The sequence below is a fragment of the Ovis canadensis genome, chromosome 22 (genome assembly GCF_042477335.2).
Source record: "Ovis canadensis isolate MfBH-ARS-UI-01 breed Bighorn chromosome 22, ARS-UI_OviCan_v2, whole genome shotgun sequence".
NCBI classification, from domain to species: Eukaryota; Metazoa; Chordata; class Mammalia; order Artiodactyla; family Bovidae; genus Ovis; species Ovis canadensis.
In genome coordinates, this window is record NC_091266.1 from 48,434,839 (window position 1) to 48,456,950 (window position 22,112).

Genomic DNA, 22,112 nt, shown 5'->3' on the forward strand with positions numbered 1-22,112 from the left:
TTTTGAATATGCTCTCTAGATTGGTCATAACTTTTCTTCCAAGGAGTAAACATCTTTTAATTTCATGGCTGCAGTCACCATCTGCAGTGATTTTGGAGCCCAGAAAAATAAAGTCTAACACTGTTTCCACTGTTTCCCCATCTCTTTCCCATGAAGTGATGGGACCAGATGCCATAATCTTCGTTTTCTGAATGTTGAGATTTAAGCCAACTTTTTCACGCTCTTCTTTCACTTTCATCAAGAGGCTTTTTAGTTCCTCTTCACTTTCTGCCATAAGGGTGATGTCATCTGCATATCTGAGGTTATTGATATTTCTCCCGGCAATCTTGATTCCAGCTTGTGCTTCTTCCAGCCTAGTGTTTCTCATGATGTACTCTGCATAGAAGTTAAATAAGCAGGATGACAATATACAGCCTTGACGTACTCCTTTTCCTATTTGGAACCAATCAGTTGTTCCATGTCCAGTTCTAACTGTTGCTTCCTGACCTGCATATAGGTTTCTTAAGAGGCAGGTGAGGTGGTCTGGTATTCCCATCTCATTCAGAATTTTCCACAGTTTATTGTGATCCACACAGTCATTAGGGAAATGCAAATCAAAACCACAGTTAGATATTACTTCACAGCTACTAGGATGGCTATAAATTTTTTAAATGGAAAATAACAAGGTGGCTAAGGAGAAATGAGAATCTTCCTGCATTGCTGGTAGGAGTGTAAAGTGGATAACCACTGTGAAAAATGAGTTTTGCAGTTCCTCAAAAGGTTAAACACAGAATTACCATATGATCCAGTAATTCCACTCCTAGGCACATACCCAAAAGAACTGATATTTAAATAAGTATTTTTACATGGTTGTTCATAGAAGCACTAATCACAATAGCCAAGGAGTAGAAACCAAAATATCCATCAGTGCATGAGTGGATAAACAAAATGTAGTGTGTCCATATAATGGAACATTAAATTTAAAAGATATTTTTAATACTTCATGAAGGAACTCTACTCCATAAATCTCCAGCACTTTGACCACCTGATGTGAAGAGCCGACTCATTGGAAAAGACCCTGATGCTGGGAAAGATCGAGGGCAGGAGGAGAAGGGGATGACAGAGCATGAGATGGTTGGATGGCATCATTGACTCAGTGGACATGAGTTTGAGCAAACTCTGGGAGATAGTGAAGGACAGGGAGGCCTGGCGTGCTGCAGTCCATGGGGTCGCAAAGAGTCAGATACGACTGAGCAACTGAACAGCAACAAAGGAACTACACCTGCCACAACATGAGTGAACTCTGAAAACATTAAGTTGAATGAAAGAAGCCAGTGCATATTTTCAACTTGGTGTGATTTCGGTAATTTTTAGTACTTAAACCTGAAGATTACAAGCAATGCGAGTCTTATTTGTCGTGTATTTATGTCTGGACATGCACTTTTGCCACATGGCCACATCAGAAGGAGAGAAATGATTCTGTCCTTCAGGCCTTCTTTCCCTTCCAGCTTCAGTTCAAACCAAGAAGAGAGTTAAGACTAAGAAAAAAGACAATGTCAAGAAAAGGGATGTCAAGGAAAATAATCCTACTATTCTAGTATTAGCTTGTATTTATGACAGTTGCATTTTTATGATTTTAGCTGTCCCCGTTTCCATTCCAAAACACGTCAATTTTTAAAGTGTTATCCTATTAAACGCTGTGCATGGGTCTCAAGCCAAGAAAATAGGTTTTACCACATGCATGCATTTGTGTGCATGTGAGAGAGACAGAGTGGGGGGTAGGATGGAATGTCAGCTCCTCATCACTTGCTTTTCACAGCATTAACTATCAATTCAAATATATTAAATTTCCCGCCTCACCTGATTCATTTGTTAAGCATAACAACTTTCCTTGCCATTGTGGCAAGTGGGGAAAGGGGTCAGTAAGATGGGCATTTTACCATTCTACAAGAGAATTGGCCTCTTGTTTTTTGAGAACAAAAATAGACTGAAGTCAAAGGTTTGACAAAAAGAACACTTCCAGGACGTTTTTGACTCTTTGCATAATTTGTGAACAACAGAAAGCCATTCCAGTCAAGACCATGAGATGACAGCATATTCCTCTGTAACAGCTGGGATTGCTATATGGGAAGAATGTCCAGGAAATGTGGAGACTGTCTCTTGTCCCACTCTTGCCCAAATAATTACAAAGGCCTTTTTCGGGCACTGACATTTTAAATGTGTATTAAAGTATTAAAGTGCTTTATCACCCAAATTGTAATGCATTTTGAAGACACTTTCATTTAATTAAAATTTTTTGACTGCAAAGATCACTGACATAGGAGTTCGGAAAGTTGGTTCACGGTTGCAGCTCTGTCAGTCATTAGCAGCGTGACCTGGATGATCTCCACCCTCGAACTCCTCGCCCTTGTTTGCTCATCTGTGCAATTAATTACTCCCAAGGCTCGATTTCTTCTAAAACTCTGGACTTCTGTTGTGATAAATTTACAGAAGACAACTGTGTTTTCAAGCTCAGTGGCTCCTATGGACACACATTTTCTGAGCACCTGCATATGTAATCCATTGCCTCTTAAAATGCTGCCTACACTGAGAGGTATAAGAAATGACCTCCTCTTTAAAGAAGTTTGGGCTTCCTGGTGGTTTAGACAGTAAAGAATGCGCCTGCAATGTGGGAGACCCAGGTTCAATACCTGGGTTGGGAAGATACCCTGGAGAAGGGCATGGCAACCCACTCCAGTATTCTTGCCTGGAGAATTCCATGGATAGAGGAGCCTGGCAAGCCACAGTCCAGGGGATCACAAAGAGCCGGACACAACTGAGCAACTAATGCTAAAAGAAGTTTACAGTCTCACAGGAAGGAAGAACATACAAGTAAGGAATCACTGGCAGATCCTGTAGCAGCAAAGCAGGAATAAATGAGGGGATAAAGATAAATGAGGGGAAAGGGTCAAGAAGGTAGGTGGCAGCCTCCATATGACCTGGCTCTTACGATGAGCCTGTGCTTATCATTTGATTTGACTCGGTATTGCTCTATATTCCAAATTTCAAAAAAAAAGCTTGAGGTCCAATTTTTTATATGAAATATACTTGGTTAAAAAAGTTTTGTTGTTGTTTTTGTTGCAGACCAGTTCAGAAATGCTTAAAACAGTGTTTCAGAAAAGCAAAACCTGTTTGCCAGCCACGTAGATCCCGCGGTTCTCCCAATAGTGACTTTTGAATAAGCAGATAATTATCAATAGAATGTTATACATTCAGGGATAGAAATGTGTATAGCTCACAGAAGAATACAGAGAGTGATTAACTCTACCCATAATGATTTCAGAAAGGCTTTCTAATTACTTTCTAGTCACTTGTCAATAGTTTACAGCCCTTTTTGTTTTTTTTTAAGAATGATCCATTCATTCACCCCAGAGATCTGGACACTGCTGACCCCGGCTCCCTTGTCTGTTAAGTAAATACATGTTTGGTAAATTCCACAAGTGAGCCTTTGGAATGTGTTTTGACGGTTTTGCCCATTGAGATTTTCTGCTGCTTCATCTCCTGGCTTTAACATTCTTTATTGAATTGTGAAAATGGGGTGTCCTTCCTGCTGCTCTGGTCTTATTTCATAGAATAGAACAGATTCATTCTCGTTTCCGAGTGGAGCTGTAATTAACATGGTTCCTTTTGTTTAACAACCTCAATTTACATAGTACCTGCTCATTCCAGAGCATCATTATTGGAGACACAGCTTCATTGACTGATGTCTGAGGGCTCTGGGAATAGCATTTGCTAATTATCTGCAGCAAACCAGGTAACTAAGGGGAGGTTCTGCTATGACTTTGATGAAAGTAGTGCTGATGATTTTTTAAATTGCTTAATGATAGATTTGATCATCGTAAAACAAAATAGAATACATACTTATCTGCCAAGTAGATAATGTTAAGTCATCATTGCTGAAATAAAGAAAGAAAGAAAAGAAGGAAAGAAACCTGGGGCCCTGTACATTCTTTTGCTGTGTTCGCTACTAAGAATGCATAAGTTTACTTTCAGGTTATATAAATATTTAAGTATTTCTGTAATAATATCATCATCAAAGTGCTTGTAAATATTTTATACTACAGTAAATGCAGGTGTCCTCAGAGGCCAAGTAGGCTACTGCATGAACCAGTGCAGTGGTAGACTTGGGCATTCTGAATATATGATACCACTGAAAATCATTTCAATTTGAATTATTTGTTATTTTTCAACATTGTCTTGGGGGGAGGAGGGTGGAATACTTTTGTGGGTCTGAGTTGTCCCTTATGCTCTAGTTTGCTGAAATGCTCCACAGAGAAAAAGAGGCATTAAGATTTTATAGTCATTGAGTCCTAATATTTTAAAGCTAGAAGGGGCACTAAAGATTATCTATTCCAAGACTCTCATTTGACATTTAAGGAAACTGAGGCCTAGAGAAGGGAAGTGTTTTACCTAAATGAAACTACAAATAAGTGTGTCTGTATTTCTTTTGAGTGGATCTTAAAGACAGGGGAATTTACAGATCCTTCCAAGATGTTATTTCTGTATTCTGTAATATAGTGACATTAGCCACTTGTGGTTAGTGAGCCACTGAAATGTGACTGGTTCTACCGACAAACTGAATTTTAAATTTTATGTAATTTTATGTAATTTTAAAACCCGTATGTGGCCAGCAAGTACCATATTGGACAGAGAAGCTCTAGAATTACAGTTTTCATCCCTGACTTATCACAGTCTACCTTGAATAAATATTCTACTACTTCTCATAAAATTTCAAAGACTGTCAACCATATACTTCTATTTACTTCCTCTCTATCTTTTGTGCTATGGTTTTCTTATATTTTGCTTCCTATATACGTTGTTATTATTTTGCTTTACATGTTTCTAAATTTTGTGGATGCAGATTTCCATCTAATATCATCTCCCTTCAGCCTGAAGAATTTCCTTGACATTTCCTGTAACTAAATTTTGCTCGATAATATTCTCATTTTTCAATATGTAAAACTATCATTATTTTACTTTTATGTTTAAGATATTTTTTATTAGATATGGAGTACCAGGATGACTTTGTATCCCCCTAGCACTTTGGGATATTTTTCCACTGTCCTCTCGTTTTGTTTCTGATAAAAACTCAATCCTCCTTCTTCTTAATGCTTTCCAGCGTGTTTGGACTCGACTCTCAGAGGGCAAGCACCACAAGAATATGTGGGAATATGAGGTTTCGCTTTCCCAACCAGCCCCTTCTCCAGTGCCTCTTTCATGGCAAGATTTGGAGATTGGGCGAGAATTACCGAACCAAGCAATTTGCTTTTGTGTTTAGAACTCTTCCAGATCCCATTTTGTTCTGTAAGCCTACATTTTTCACAGGACGTTTGACTGATTTCCCTTTATTCCTGAAAAGCCTCCCAGCGGGAGGCCTGAACTCAGACCAGGTACTCACTGTAGGTGTGAACGTTGCCACAACCCTTTGCTCACAAATGAGATGCTTCTTTCTCTCTAGAATTCATCACAACTTCTTCGTATATACCAGATATCACCCAGAAAGAATGATAATTATTTTGTGTGGATTTTTCTTATTTCGCTGAGCATGAATATTTGTTATCTTTCTACATCTGAATTGGAAGCAGTTCTTTATATGCCTTGAATTGTGAAATAATGAAAGATGATAAAAGACCTGCCTTTTCCACATCCCCACCACCTATACAGGGATCAAGAATTCAAGAAACTCTTCATGTCTGAGTAACATCGATACTGAGGATAACCCTCTGGCATGATGCCAGAGTCAGTGTCCAGGCAGATATGCTAAATGCCAAAGGATGGTTCATCCAATCACTCTGTGAGCAGCTCCCTCCCAAGAAAGCTATATATCGGCTCTCCCAAAGCAATACGTTTTTGCTTTTATTAAACTCAGTAGCTAGAATTTCTTGAGCCATGGCCAAAATTCAGTACTCCAGATTGTTAGGAAAATATTACTTTGTGTTTTGCGTCTGTCAGGTTGGCATTCTGCGATATACATGAAAGCACGTGCTTTAAAAATAGCTCTTTTAGGGACTTCTTTGGTGGTCCAGTGGTTAAGACTTCGCCTTCCAGTGCAGAGGGTGCCGGTTCGATCCCTGGTCACAGAGCTAATATCCCACATGCCTCATGGCCAAGAAACCAAACATAAAACAGAAGCAGTGTTGTAACAAACTCAATAAAGACTTTAAAATGGTCCACGTTAAAAAAAACTTTTTTTTTTCATATAGCTCTTTTAAGTCTTTCTATTCACTCCACACTCCACAGAAGTCTCCATATACAAAGAACAGCTGGATAGTTGTAAATGCCTTTTACCTGTTGCTAAAATTACTAATGAAGTTTTTGAGTACCAGAAAATCATCTTACCTTCTGAGTTCTTCCAAGAAGTCTTAACTGGCTGTCTTCAAATTTTAAAGACCTGGTTGGAAAGTGAAAGGAAAAGTGAAAGTTGCTCAGTCATGTCCGACTCTTTGCGACCCCATGGCCTATATGGTCCATGGAATTCTCCAGGCCAGATTACTGGAGTGGGCAGCCTTTCCCTTCTCCAGGAGATCTTCCCAACCCAGGGCTCAAACCCAGGTCTCCTGCATTGCAGGCTGATTCTTTACCAGCCAAGCCACAAGGAAAGCCCTAGAATACTGGAGTGGGTAGCCTATTCCTTCTCCAGGGGATCTTCCCGACCCAGGGGTCGAACTGGGGTCTCCTGCATTGCAGGCGGATTCTTTACCAACTGAGCTATGAGGGAAGCTTTGTTGGAAACCATATCCTTAATAAAGTTTGTAAAAAGAAAGTTATAAATAAGTATACAAAGGAATGATTATTTTCTGCTTTATATACTTTATAGCATAATGGCTAACATCTTTTTTTAATATTTTGTATTTATCAAATAGAACATTTTAGGTAAATTATATTGAATAATGTAATTATATATATTCCACGTTTATATTATAACGTGATGTGAACTTCCGTCAGTCCTGCCTTTTGACTGAAAATATTTCATCTCCAAAATACAAATTCAATACATTTAAAAAATTAAGTTCATTCACATGTCATGGTTGTTCAGGTGACATTATTATTTTATGAATGAAGGGAAGTGATTCAGTGGTACAAGCTCCTCAAAATAAGTCTTGCCTTTTGTGATGCCAGTCCAGTCCTTCAGGAAATATTTTGCCAGATTTATAGTTCTCTGGTTCTTCTCCGTTCCTTTATGGGGCAACAGAATGTTGAATACCTATGACCCCCCATCCCCTGTAAAATGTATTGAAACAGAGAGGAAATATTAGCCAAAACCTATTTTGTAGTTTGTGACCCAGTAAAAAAGGCCATAGATCAAGGATATGATGATTCATTCTGGGTAATTTTGAAAACAAAAGCTCACTTTATAAGTTTGAATGCTATACTCCCACAATGATTCCCAACCCCCTTGTGAAAAGGACAGAAGAAGTACAGGAAGAAACTTTTCTCTCCAGGAATTCATTCATCATGTTCATACTGACATGCAGAATTCCAGCATGTATTGATAGCATCAGTTTTTATTTTCTTTTATCCTTCCCATTGTTTCTTAATCTCCAGAACATCCTCACAGTCAATAAGGACAGTACTTATAAAATTTATGATTTCTCAAATTATTTCAATAATGGCAGTATGGCAGTTCCCATTCTAAAGGTACTGTACTGAAAAAGTTTAAGGAACTGAAAGCTCTAGACTCAGTATGTCACATCTGCATTGATTTATAGTCTTTCTTATATTTCTTATTGATATTTTATGTGAGTGCTTTTTTTTTGTTATTCAAGAAAAGTAAATCTAACAATGTTATTTTTTTTAGTGAAGTAATCCCTCAATGTCTATTTTGTGCAAGCTGAGTCTATTTTTAAAATAACTCCCTCTTAATTTATTGTTTTGATTGAGGTAGGAGAACAGATAAGTATGCATAACTTACTTTGCTTGAGCTTTATTTTTCATTGTATAAGTATCAGCATTTCTAATATATTTGGCCTAGAATTTTCTTTAGTGGGTCATTCAAATGGAAGGTTGTTGCTGTTCAGACGCCGAGTCGTGTCTGACTCTTTGCCACCCCACAAACTGCAGCACACCAGACTCCCCTGTCCTTCACTATCTCCTGGAGTTTGCTCAGATTCATGTCCACTGAGTCAGTGATGCCATCTAACCATCTTATTCTCTGCCACCTCCTTCTCTTGCCTTCAATCTTTCCCAACATCAGGGCCTTTTCCTTTGTATTGCCAGAGTACTGGAGATTCAGCTTCAGCATCAGTCCTTCCAAATGAATATTCATGGTTGATTTCCTTTAGGATTGACTGGTTTAGCAAGTAAGAAATTAAAGAATTCTGTTTCTAAGAAATGCATGGTATTTGCCTGTTAAGACCAGAACATATGCACTTTTGCCAATATCTCATCTTTTGTCAGATGGGGTTAGTACTTTGGATACTGACATATTTCCCAGGAGGCAAACAGACTGAGGGAATGACTTGAACATCTCAAAAGACCGGAGTTCTTCACCTCTTGTTCCATTGATTCCTTCAGTAGCAGACTGCAGATCCATTCAGAAGAGTTTTTCCTGCAATGAACCTGATAGAAAAACATGGATCTGTCACCTGCATTCCAGTGCTGCCTTCTCCAGTGCCACACAGGATATGCTTTAAGGGCAGGAATAAACCCCCAAACCTTTCCTATACTCCATTTTTCATTTTATCCTCACATTGCTTTATTCCTTCCATGCATTTTTGCTGGAAACATTATCCTGGTGATGAGACACAACAGTAATAAATTATTTCATATTTGTTTGAGATTATATACCTTAAATCCCCCCCGCCTTTTTTTTTTTTTTTTTGCCACACCACACAGAATGCAGGATCTTCGTTCCCCCGCCAGGGACCAAACTTGCGCTCTTTGCAATGGCAGTACAGATTCTTTACCACTGGATTGCCAGGGAAGTCCCAATGCCTTCCTCTTGAATGAGAGAATATTATATAAATAGTATTTTGCTGAACTAATTATAGTATTGATGGTGTTCATAGATATTAGAGATTTTTAAGTTAAAAGTATATTGAAATTGTTATGTTGATTAAAGAAATTTAATGTAATAGTAATGCCAAATAGTATGACAAAATTGAATATTATAATCATTTTTGCAAAAGAGAAGAATGCAACTCTAGTTGTTTCCTACTTCTCCATTTTTGGTGTCAACTTCCACTTTTATGATGTCTCCACTGGGACCATATATCCAATTTTACCTTAAGGATACATTGTCTGGAGTCAGTAATAAAAAGCTATTATCAATTTGAGAGGAGAAATACTAGAAATGTAGTAATCTGTGAAGAATTTTCAGTTTTGTATAGGTGTCAAAAATATAGTTGAGGTTATTGTATTTAAGCAATTCTTATTATTTGAGCTTTCTATCATGAACGGAATATGCAGTCCTTTTTTTGATGTGCCGTGAAATATGAACTCTAATGTAACTTTTGTCCTTTAACTGCTAAATCATCACTATTAGCACAGGAGTTCATGAGTTAAAGGGCTTGATCTTGGTTACTGGTCACATCCCAGCATCTATACCCAGCACGGAGTATATTGAGTGGATTGATTCTCATGTACTATACAATTACATACATTTGTGTGGTACACTATAAATTTCAAAAGATTTTTGGTTATCTCATTTGACTCTTAACAACAATTTTCTGAAAAAAGGAAAAAAAAAAAGACTTTTTTCTTTCCCGATGAATAAAATTGCAGTTAAAGTGGATTATGGAAGACCTAGTTTTTAGGAGGATGTTAGAGTCATAGTAGTCCATTGTTTTTTGTTTGTTTTTACAGAAACTGCTCACTGAGCTTTATTTTGTGTGTGTGTTTAATTTTTATTGGAGTTGCTTAACAATGTTGTGTTAGTTTCTACTGTACAGCAAAGTGAATCATATATATATATATATATATATATATATATATGTACATCCCCCCTCTCTTTTTTGGATTTCCTTCCCAGTTGGGTCACCACAGAGCACTGAGTAGGGTTCCCTGAGCTGTACAGTAGGTTCTTGTCATTGGTTTTTTATATAACTAATCCTGAGCATTCAATAAATTCTGCACCTGTTATCCTTTTGGTACTTCTTAAGGTTTTTTTTCATTTACAGCCAAAGTCATCTTTCCTAACAAAGATTTTCTTGTCCATAGAACAAATTGGCCAGGAGATGTTGGAAAACCTCAGTCACGACAGAGAAAAGATACAGAGAGCACGTGAAAGGGTAAGCAGAAATGGGATAATCTTTTCACAAATTCAGTAAAAGAAAAAACATAAGCCAAAAATACATGTAAAAGGTCTTGGGCAGATGCATAGACTATAGCAATTACATTGATGTAAGATCCCCTGGAGAAGGGACTGGCAGCCCACTCCAGTAGTCTTGCCTGGAGAATTCCATGGACAGAGGAGCTTAGCAGGCTTCGGTCCTTGGAGTTGCAAAGAGTCAGATACCACTGAGCCACTTTCACTTTCAAGCATGTGTGAAAAATGGCTAGGGTGAAGGAGGGTGTAGAGCCTGGGGTAGGGGGCGGGGTAGTGTGTGATGCAGAAAGATTAAGCTGACTGTATGCCTCCATACCAGAATTCCCCCAAGTAGATATTTTATTTAGTGCTGTAGCTAAGAAGAGGCTTCCCTGATGGCTCAGCTAGTAAAGAATCCTCCTGCAATGCAGAAGACACAGGAGACTCAGGTTTAATTCCTAGGTCGGTAAGATCCCCTGGAGGAAGAAAATGGCAACCCATTCCAGTATTCTTGCCTGAAAAATCCCATGGGCAGAGGAGCCTGACTAGGGCTACAGTCCAAAGAATCACAAAGAGCTGGACAAGACTGAGCGACTAAGCACACGTACACACAGCTAAGAGGATCGTTGATGGAGATTTTAGAGCAGGTCAGCAGGGCTTTCAGAGTGAAAGCAAACATACGATTCTCATCTTCCCTCAGCTCATTTTGTTTCCATTTTTATCTCTAGGGCTGTATGCATTCTTAAGGTGGTGATATTGATTTATGACCAGGTATCTATTAAACTTTGTCAGCCTGTGAGACATTTGCTTTTATATCCAGTTCAACTATCCAGTTTAGATCTCCTGGGATTATCTATTACATGTAATTTTCTAAATTCAAGAATTTTTTGGGATTGTGTAGGCATCAAAAATGTATTTTAAAGTATTTGACCTTTTTTTAATGAATTGGATTTTCCATCATGAAGGAAAACCATTGCTTGCTAGTGCACTTTAAAAATAATCTAATTGCCTTAAGTTTCATTTTATTCTGTGTTAATGCTGCTTTTCTCCTCCTAGCTTCGGGAAACAGATGCTAACTTGGGGAAAAGCTCCAGGGTTCTGACAGGGATGTTGCGAAGGTAAGAGTCAGGTAGGGTCTTCCTTTCTCTCTCCTCCTTTTTTTACAGTATATTTTTCAGCTCGTTGCAACCGGGCATTTTCCAGACATGCAAGCTTCTGCTCTTAGTACCTGTGTCAAGACCCTTTTGAAATGACAGATCACTGGTATTAACTCTTATTTGGACAGGGACACACACACTCTGAGTAACTTGGATTAGACGGTTTGAGCTCAGGGGGTTACCTCAAGCTATGGAAAAAATTAGGGTTGGACATGAAGTATTTTTTCATAGCCTGAGGAAGACCCCATGGCAGCAACAGACTGATTTTATTTTCTATTTTGATAGCCTTCTTGCTGTCGATGCAATGATAGCCTTTGGTTTCAGGAGCATACTTAGTATTAGCTTTGCCCTCTGTTGCTTTATTTAGATTTCTTTTTAAAGCAACTCTCTTTGGGGAAACATTGCTATTTTATGTATACTTAAAAATGACTTTTGAAACCTGAAGAATATCAGAATAATCTGAATTTACTCATGTGCAAGCAAACAAATGTTTATGTTTTGTATGTGTAACTAGCCTTTGACTGATAGAAAATACTTGGGAGAGTATGTGAAAATGAATGAATGAATGTGGTTAACAGTCTAGATTCTATATTTTTGGAAGGGAGTGAGAAATGTTTTCATTGGTCTGAAAATTGGAGTCATTTTTGATTTAGGTGTATTCAGCACGAAATTACTACATTTAAAATCTACCAAATAAGAGTATCTTCTAGCATAATCTTCAGTTTGGAACTGTGGATAAAAATGTAAATGAGGAATGTTGAGAATCACCTTGGAATAGCTGACTTGGAAATTTAAAGAGGATCTTGTTTATCACTGATGCTTTAGCGGCAGCTATTTGAATATAAGTTCTCTCTAATCACATGTCCATAGATAATATGTTGTGTCCAAGCATACTGCTAAAAGTATGTTTGCTGAGTGAGAGATTGATTGCATAAAAATCAACCAAAGATATGTCCGCTTAGTCTTCTATTGGCCAGTGTGGTCAATGTAATTTCTCTATCAGTCTGATCAGGAGCAAGGTTAAGTTCCTGGGGCACTTCTAACCCACAGTGACACAACTCCACACACCCCTCCTTTTCCTCCATCCACAGTCTCAATTCACCATAAACCACCAAGTTCTCTGATTAAAGGTGATACGTAAACGACCTAGAAAAATGCAAAACCCACAGAGAAGTGGCGATTGAAAGGAATGCTTCAATGCCTATAAACAATAAAAAAGGAAAACAAGGGAAAAATTCTCTATTGCTTCCCTGGGAGGGCCCCTGCGATGTGAGCTGTAATGAATATTCTGCATATGTCTCCATTTTGTCAAATCTCATTAAAGAGTCCTCCCGCTTTATGTCAATTGAGCTGTCCAGAAATCATTCATCATTTTTAGTGTAAAAAAAAAAAATCATGTGGTTATTTAAATAATATCATATTAATGTTAAAGTTCAGCTGTCATTTAATGGTATGGCTTAATCAGATGTAGCATTTAGGAAAAATAGTTTATCCGGGCTCTACATAGCTTTCAGGTTGGCAGATTCAAATCAGGATTTATGGGTTTCTAAACCAATGTATTTCTATCCACGTTTCTGCTTGATGTACCTCACCCTTTTGTGCAGGACACTGCAGACAGTTATTTCAACAAATAAAGCATCTCCTCATATTGTGTTTGAATAAATTTGCAAGTCATTTAGAGAGGGTGAAGCACAAACAACTTCTGTAACCTTTGACTGGGCTTTCTTTAGAAAAATCATACTAACAGGGTTACTTCATAAGCCCACAGAAGAAAATTACTCTGCTGAAATCTACTTGGGGCTCTCTTTGTACACAAAGTCAGTCAATCACTGACTCATGTCCTTTTGGACTCTGTCTAGAATGTGAACAGAAATAAAAATCCCCAGATGGACATCACCTTGCTACGTCTGAGCCAAGGAATCTCTAAACTCCACCTACGCATTGGTGACCATGTTTTTCACTAAGCGCAACTGGGATGCTGTTATCAGCCAAGGCATCCAGATAATTTTAATCAATGCTATAACCTAACTGGAGCTTCCCAGTTGGCTTAATAGTAAAGAACCGGCCTGCCAGTGCAGGAGACGTAGGAGACATGGGTTCGGACCATGGGTCAGGAAAATTCCCTGGAGTAGGAAATGGCAACCAGCTCCAGTATTCTTGCCTGGAAAATTCCATGGACAGAGGAGCTTGATGGGCGACAGTCCATGGGGTCGCAAAGAATCAGACATGACTGAGCAACTGAGCATGCACGCACAAACTGAGTCCTCAGGAACTAAATGCAGATACTAGTTTTGGTTTAATTTCTAATTACTATCCCACTTGATATACAATTTATATACTTTGGACTTGGGAAAGGGCAAAAATATTTACCAACTTCTTCACTTCATTGTTTTTTATTATTTCCCTGGAAAAGCAGTCTCTAGAGAAATGGAACAAGAGTTTATGTTTCTAATAGAAAATCTTCTATGGACTTCTCTGATTTTGCTCTTCTGTTGTATCCCTCCTATTCAAATGGCATTCATTCCCAGCCCTGGTGAGGTCTTATTTCAGAAGCAGAAGTCACAGTCTCTTACCACAGCTACATTGTGTGTCAACAGTTGCTTCTGATTTAAGAAAAGTTATAATATTGAACAATGTGCTCATCTTATGTATAAATGTATACCAGAAATGAATGTCATTGTCCAGGGCAGGTGTTTACCTGCATATAACATTCTACAGGATACCAGACCACCAACTCAGTGGTCAAAAGTCTGAGCAGACTCTGGGAGATCCTGAAGGGACAGGGAAGTCTGGTGTGCTGCAGTCCATGGGGTTGTGAAGAGTCAGACAGACTAAGCAACTGAACAACAAAAATACCAAACCAAGGAGTTTTTTATCTAAAAGAAAGGTTGTTGATTGTTTTTAATTTTTTTTAACTTTGTTTTTTGTCAGATGAACAGAAATAGCGTATCATGGCTCCTCATTTGAGTCACTTTGCTAATATTGATTAGTCTATTGTGAGGACAGGTAAAACCAGTGTTTAATCAATGCCAAAGTTTGTATATAAACCCACCTCATTTTCTGTAAGAGTGACCAAAGGTAGATAGGGAAATAAAAATGAGTAAGTGGCAGCAACTACCATTTAATCGTTTATTAACTTCAAATGAGGTTTAAAAAAAAATACATCTTCTCCCTCTCTCATACCCTCCCTTCCTTCCTTCTTCCTTTCTTTTTTTCTCTTTATTCACTTCTTCACTAAATATTTCATGCCTGAATACAAGGACTTGGGGCTCCTCTAATGAAACCAGTTCAGTCCTTGCCTTCAGAGTCCTTCAGCCAAGTAGAAAATATGTGCATATAAAGAGATGTAAGAATTCATAAAATTGACTGATTCTCAAGGAAGCTATGGAAGATTCTGTAACTTAATTAATTCTTACTGGGTATTAAAGAGAGTGCAAGGAAAATAAATAACCAATAGAAAATATGTTTTAAATAGCTATACTGCCAGTAAGTTTGAAAAAATAAACAGATGACTCATGGAATCATAACACAGATTTTGAAAGAAACTGAAGTATGTAGAAAACATTGAGATATATCTAATGGAAAAGCAGCTGATTCAACCTAAATAAATATTCTTCGTGTAACTATGCTGTATCACCAAAAGAAAGAAAGCAAAGGGGAAAAAATGGTCCACTCAAAATTGTATTAGTAAAACTTGATATCAGAATGCAGATATAACTGATTTCCTGGAAAGTAATTTTTCTTCTGTCTTGACATAAGATGAAGAGCTACCTGGGGACAAACTGTTCATTTCCTGACTCCGTAGCCAGAGCTTTAAATAACGTGGTGTTCAGATAATAATGAAAATGGCCATGAAACAAATGACCATTCATGCGGTGACGGGGGTCAAAAAAAAAGTGAATTTTTCATTGACTTCTGCAAAATTAGACTATCATAATTGGTTGTCTTAAAGTGCTTCAAGGAACACTGAGAGGCTTAAATGTTGTTCTGCATATATTTGCATGTGTGTGCATGTTTGTGTATATATTTTTTCCTATATATTTGACTGGAAGGTCTTATTAGATCAAATAGTACCAGCAGTCAGTGAAAACGAAAGTAGACATTTTCAAGAGTTTCAGCCAGAAAACAAAGCACATCATGATTCTATTTCTTTTTGCCTCTGAATAGTGAATAATTTATCAGTAATTGTATGTTTATTTCTAAAAGTATCTACAGGATTCATTAGAAATGTTTAAGAGTTGTAATTTGAGATCATTGTTGACATGAGTTAGGAAGATATGTTTTAAGTTTATGTTGGCGCATCGACTGCATATACATGAGGTCGCAAAGAGTCGAACACGACTGAGCCACTAAGCACATATGCCGGCAAAAGGCTTATAAAAGGAAATGACAAATCTAATATTTTGTAAAGAACCTTTTTATGTATGATATCTTAATATCAAATAATTTTCTCTCTTGCACACTACCAATCTTTGCCACTAGTATTTACATGCACATATATACAACGTCAGAATGTTTCCGTGAAAAAGTGAATTCTGTTTATCCTTCCATCATGTCTGTAGTAACTTTCTTGAGTATGTAGGTATTGAGAGGTATCTTGTAACTAATCTATTTAAACCAAACAGATGGGATTAAATGCAGTTGAGATAGCTATCATTATACATTTTTAATTGCAATATAATTGATTTATTATATTAAAGGTATACTACATGGTGATTCAGTATTTTATACATTACAAAATGATCACCACAAATATAGTTACCATGTGTTACCAAACAAAATTATTATATTACTCACTGTATTCTCCATGCTGTATATTACACTTATATGATTTAATTGATTTTATGACTGGAATAACTTAATCCCCTTACTATTTCATATATTTATTTTTGTTAGAACTACTTCTGAGCCCATCTGGGGAATAGTTGTCACCTATCATTGTTATCACATTTTACATTTAGACATGGTCTTGTTGCTTTGGTAGAATGACAGGTAAAAACATCTGGAAAACTTAAATGTATTGTCAGAATGATTCCTAAGGGTAAATATATCAGAAACACCAATGCAGTTTCTATAAGCAATAGAAGTATAGTTTTTTACTAAATAAATTTATTCTTAAAGAAATATGCTACGATTAAATGTTTTTAATCTTCTTTAAAAATTCATACCCACACCCCATTTTGCCCAGGAAACACTTTGTTATATTTTAATTATTCTTATTATAATGTCTGAATATTCAACAGTTAAGAGTTTTTAAGTCTTGTTGTCCTTGAGAATTTACTCTCAATTTTTATACACTGAAAAACGCCTTACATTTATATTTTTTACTTTTTCTGGTTTTTGTTTTTCTCTCTTTATGTCATTTCATTTCTTTCTTGGCCTATTTTTACTAGTGATGAACATGGGCCCTGACCTGAAATTAGTATAGCAAAATCTTAACCACTAAGATATTCTTCAGCTTTTAATCTAGTGCTTATTCTTTCAGAACAAAATGATTCAGATTGCTGCAGATTCTTTAGACTTAACAGATATAAGTTCTTGCTTAGAATAATGCTACAAAGAGCAAAAAAATTTTTTTAATCATAGTCACTTTTTGTGTGAGTAAATTTATTACCGTACACTTGTATCACTGCTCTCATCCTCCGACCCCTTCAAGGCTGACGTGGGTGATGCTTTTACCAAACTAAAGAACAGCTTTGGATTTCTTTATATATATATATATATATATATATATATATATATATATATATATATATTTCTCTTTAATAACGTTCTTGTAGCTTTAAACATAGAATTTTGGTCCTGTGTTAGACATTTGAATACAGCATCTATCAATGATAACTGTACCAGCAGCTTTAGGCGTATGTCTGACCCTAACCATACTTTACACAAATCAGATTTCATCCTTAAAAACTCTGTGAAGGAAGCATCATATCTCCATTTTACAGATGAGAATAACAATGCTTAGTGAAGAAGACTATCCATAGTCACATACAGAACAAGAATATGAACTTAGCTCTCTCTTTTGAATGCACTACACAAAAGGTTCTTAGAGCCAGTTTTCACTAGTTAGTCATGAAAGTGAAGTCGTTCAGTCGTATCCGACTGAACTGTGGCCTACCAGGCTCCTCCATCCATGGAATTTTCCAGACAAGAATACTGGAGTGGCTTGCCATTTCCTTCTCTAGGAGATCTTCCTAACCCAGGAATTGAACCTGGGTCTCCCACATTGTAGGCAGATGCTTTAACATCTGAGCAACCAGGGAAGTGAAATGAAGACTTAAAACAAACTGGTTTTCATTATGCAGATAGTTACTCTTATCTGCTCTCTGTGTCATGATTCCATTTCTCCTGTAAAATAATTGTGGCAGTAAACAATTTCCTTAAAATAGTTGATTGTTAAAACAAATGGAAAAAGAAATCCTTGGCAATCATATGTCAGTTTTCCCACCTTCCCCTCTCACCCCACACTTTACTGGTCTGGAATAAGAATTTTAAGAGCCCGTATCCTACACCACACTGCATCTTTTAATAACAAAAACCACTACTACTTATGTGCTCACTGATAGCTTCTAGATTCTTGCTATACATTATCTTATTTCATCTTTATGACAACTCTGTAAGGCATTACTCCCATTTTAAGAAATAAGTAACTTTTGTTCCGTGTTGTCCAGTTCAATAGAAGTACTCTGCCTCCAGACCCTGTTTTTCCTACTGTGCAGGACGGTTAACCCTTCTATGGAGAATTAGTAGCCTCACAGAGAGTCAGACAACCATTCTGGGTGGTTCTTGACAACAATCAACAAACCCTTACTAGATCCCACTCTCTCAAACAGACTGAAGGTACTGAGTCTGGGCTGTGTAGACACAGAATCTGCTGTGTACCAGTGAAGTCCTTAGTGAGCTTGTTTTTATAGAGTCCTTTAGAATAGCTTTATTTTTAAGACTAGACTCTGTGACATTCATCAGAACCAACAAAAGTGTGTGGGGGTGAGCCTAGCATCTTCCTTCAGTTCAGTTCAGTTCAGTTCAGTCACTCAGTCATGTCCAACTCTTTGTGACCCCATGAATCGCAGCACGCCAGGCCTCCCTGTCACTCACCAACTCCCGGAGTTCACTCAGACTCACATCCATCGGGTCAGTGATGCCATCCAGCCATCTCATCCTCTGTCGTCCCCTTCTCCTCCTGCCCCCAATCCCTCCCAGCATCAGAGTCTTTTTCAATGAGTCAACTCTTCGCATGAGGTGGCCAAAGTACTGGAGCTTCAGCTTTAGCATCATTCCTTCCAAAGATTACCCAGGATTGACCTCCTTTAGAATGGACTGGTTGGATCTCCTTGCAATCCATGGGACTCTCAAGAGTCTTCTCCAACACCACACTTCAAAAGCATCAATTCTTCGGTGCTCAGCTTTCTTCACAGTCCAACTCTCACATCCATGCATGACTACTGGAAAAACCATAGCCTTGACTAGACGGACCTTTGTTGGCAATGTAATGTCTCTGCTTTTGAATTATGCTATCTAGGTTGGTCATAACTTTCCTTCCAAGGAGCAAATGTCTTTTAATTTCATGGCTGCAATCACCATCTGCAGTGATTTTGGAGCTCAAAAAAATAAAGTCTGACACTGTTTCCACTGTTTCCCCATCTATTTCCTATGAAATGATGGGACCGGATGCCATGATCTTAGTTGTTTGCATGTTGAGCTTTAAGCCAACTTTTTCACTCTCCTCTTTCAGTTTCATTAAGAGGCTTTTTAGTTCCTCTTCACTTTCTGCCATAAGGGTGGTGTCATCTGCATATCTGAGGTCATTGATATTTCTCCCGGCAATCTCGATTCCAGCTTGTGCTTCTTCCAGCCCAGGCGTTTCTCATGATGTACTCTGCATATAAGTTAGCATCTTCCTTACCTTTGGTATTAGTAAATTTAAATTTTATTTTTATGTACGAGTTTGTATCACCTGGAGCCTTCTCCTCATTGGAGAAAACAATTACAGTTTTGTTTAATTATTCACAATGACCTTTCTGTGTATTTATCAAGAGGCATATGGTTTAGTGAATAAGAGGTAGCCTCTGGGGTAACAATGTCTCTGCCACTTTCTAGCTATTAACTTTGGGCAAGAATCTCACTCTCTGTACCTCAGGTTCCCTTAATGTAAAATGGCGATGACAATAGTCCATACATGTGAAGTACATAAACAGTGTTCAGTACATAGTAAAGTTTAAATAAATGTTGAAATACTGACGATGCTCATCATTGTTGCTTAAAAAAAAAAAAAAAAAGCCTGGGAGCAAAGACTAAAATCAAAATGTCAATAATTTCTTGAGGTTGATGAATTTTAAATGAATGTTTTTAAATTTTCATTTTTTGTTTTCACTCCCAGATTTCCCTAGTAAGTTTTAGAAAATTTAAAATGAGTAATAAAAATAAAGTCTCATACTTGCCTTATGTCCCTGTTCTGGTACCACCACCCTCCCCCTCTGCTCAGCAATGCTGCTTGAACTGCCCACAGTAATCAAACACTGCCCAGCACAGAGCGAGCCTTCCGGCTGCCACACGTGTGCCAAGTTGCTCAGTCGAGTGGGTTGCCATTTCCCTCTCCAGGGGATCTTCCCGACACAGGGATGGAACCCACGTCTCCTGTGTCTCTTGCATTGCAGGCAGATTCTTTAGCCACTGAGCCCTTGGGGAAGCCCCGTTCAAGCTCAGTCCTTCTCTCTCACTGGACGGTTTAGGGAGGGGAGCCTCCAGGTTGGTCTCTGACTCTTCATCCCCCTGTATGCTCTTCTAGATGTTATCGGCCAGTTCATCTTCCAAAGTGCAAACCTAGTACTGTTTTCTTTCCTGCTTAGAAACCTCCCGAGTTTCCCCATTGCCTGCTGACAGATGTCCTCCTCAGTCTTACCCCCAGGGTCTTCCAGTGAATGTGTTCTAGTCTTAGTTGCTGCTACTCCCTCTGGATATACCTTCTGTCCCTACTAAAATGAACTATTTCCCATCTCCACAGCCCACCTTAGATTTTCATTAGATTTCATTTCATACTTCCACCTGGCATATTCTCCCTTTGTCACCTGTATTAGTCAGGGATCTGAATGCAACTGAGAGAAGTCCAGATCTGACTGCCTATGAACAAAAGAGGGACATAATTTGGGGGGGCTCCAAAATCACTGCAGATGGTGACTGCAGCCATGAAATTAAAAGATGCTTACTCCTTGAAAGAAAAGCTGTGACCAGCCTAGACAGCATATTAAAAAGCAGAGGTATTACTTTGCCAACCAGGGTCCGTCTAGTCAAAGCTATGGTTTTTCCAGTAGTCATGTATGGATGTGAGAGTTGGCCCATAAAGAAAGCTTTTATTTTTATTCTTTTGAACTGTAGTGTTGGAGAAGACTCTTGAGAGTCTCTTGGACTGCAAGGAGATCAAACCACTCAACTCTAAAGGAAATCAGTCCTGAATATTCATTGGAAGGACTGATGCTGAAGCTGAAACTCCAGTACTTGGGCCACCCGATGCGAATAACTGACTCATTGGAAAAGACCCTGATGCTGGGAAAGATTGAAGGCAGGAGGAGAAGGGGACAGCAGGGGATGAGATGGCTGGATGGCATCACTGATTCAATGAACATGAGTTTGAGTAGGCTGCAGGAGTTGGTGATGACAGGGAAACCTGGCATGTTGCAGTTTATGGGGTCGCAAAGAACTGGACACAATTGAGTGAGTGAACTGAACTGAGTTGTCACATGTAACTAAATAGTTCAAGGGCAGAAGTGACTACAAACACAGTGGAATCTAAGGGTTCAACAATCAAAGGGTCATTGCAATCAGGTGTTGCTGTTTCCATCTCTCCTCTCGGCTCCCTTGTGTGTGGTTCCATCCTTCATCAGGGTGCCTCCTCGTGGAGACAAGGTTTTTGCCACCCCTTTCAGTGACACCTGTTTCATCTAGCTGTTTTTGTTCCCCCTAAAAGTCATCGCATGGAGTCTTACTGGTTCTGGGTGGCTCTGGTTGTGTAAAATCTCATTAATCTGTGATGGGATATTTTAGACCTGGAACTTCATGCAGGGGATGGGCACACAAACTGAGAGCATTTCCCTCAGAAAAATCCAGAGCTTTTACTAAAAAGGATAATAGATACTAGGTGGACAGAAACAACAGATGTCATCTTCAGAATGTTTCAGCTGAACTTTTGTCTATACTCTGGATCTCAGGTGAAATACCATTATCTTCATCAAGCCCTGATCAGTTTCCTAGCAAGAAATGATCTCTGTTCTGATTCTTCAGGGTAGTTTTTCCTCTCTCATGAGGTCACAAAATCAGACATGACTTAACGACTAAAAAACAACAAGGCGCTAACATCATCTACTTTGCTTTGTGTATATTGTAGTTATTAAGGACCATGTCTTCATTTTCTTTTAGATCTTTTTTATCCCCTCCCTCATCCCCCAAGGAGTTTTATATGTTTCCCCACGATATTGTGCAGCCAGCTGAAATGAATAGCAGAGGGTGTCCAAATAAAAAAAGAAAGCCAGGAATCACTTTAGTACCCCCAAAGCATGGACTTTCAACAAATGCCTGTATAGATACCAGATAGGTATGTCCTACCTGAAAGCAAAGCAGGAGACACAATCAGAGGGTCCACAGTGTTGGATAAAATGAGAATAGCCTTTAGTTGAGGTCAACCGTAGCTTTCC

The 22,112-nt window shown here is 38.3% G+C and overlaps 1 protein-coding gene across 9 annotated transcripts in view; it reads left to right on the forward strand.

Moving 5' to 3' along the window:
* The window catches only part of VTI1A (vesicle transport through interaction with t-SNAREs 1A), a 372,362-nt gene that overhangs the window by 211,029 nt on the left and 139,221 nt on the right, over positions 1-22,112 (forward strand). For 8 of the 9 annotated variants that reach the window (XR_011252058.1, XR_011252057.1, XR_011252059.1 and 5 more), the window contains exons 6-7: positions 10,177-10,247; positions 11,321-11,382. Coding sequence is in view for 6 of the 9 variants with exons in the window: in XM_069567118.1 (XP_069423219.1) it covers positions 10,177-10,247; positions 11,321-11,382 (133 nt within the window). In the remaining 3 variants the exon portion in view is untranslated. Of the gene's footprint in view, positions 1-10,176; positions 10,248-11,320; positions 11,394-22,112 lie in introns of all 9 variants that reach the window. The other variant, XM_069567122.1, reaches the window with a different exon arrangement.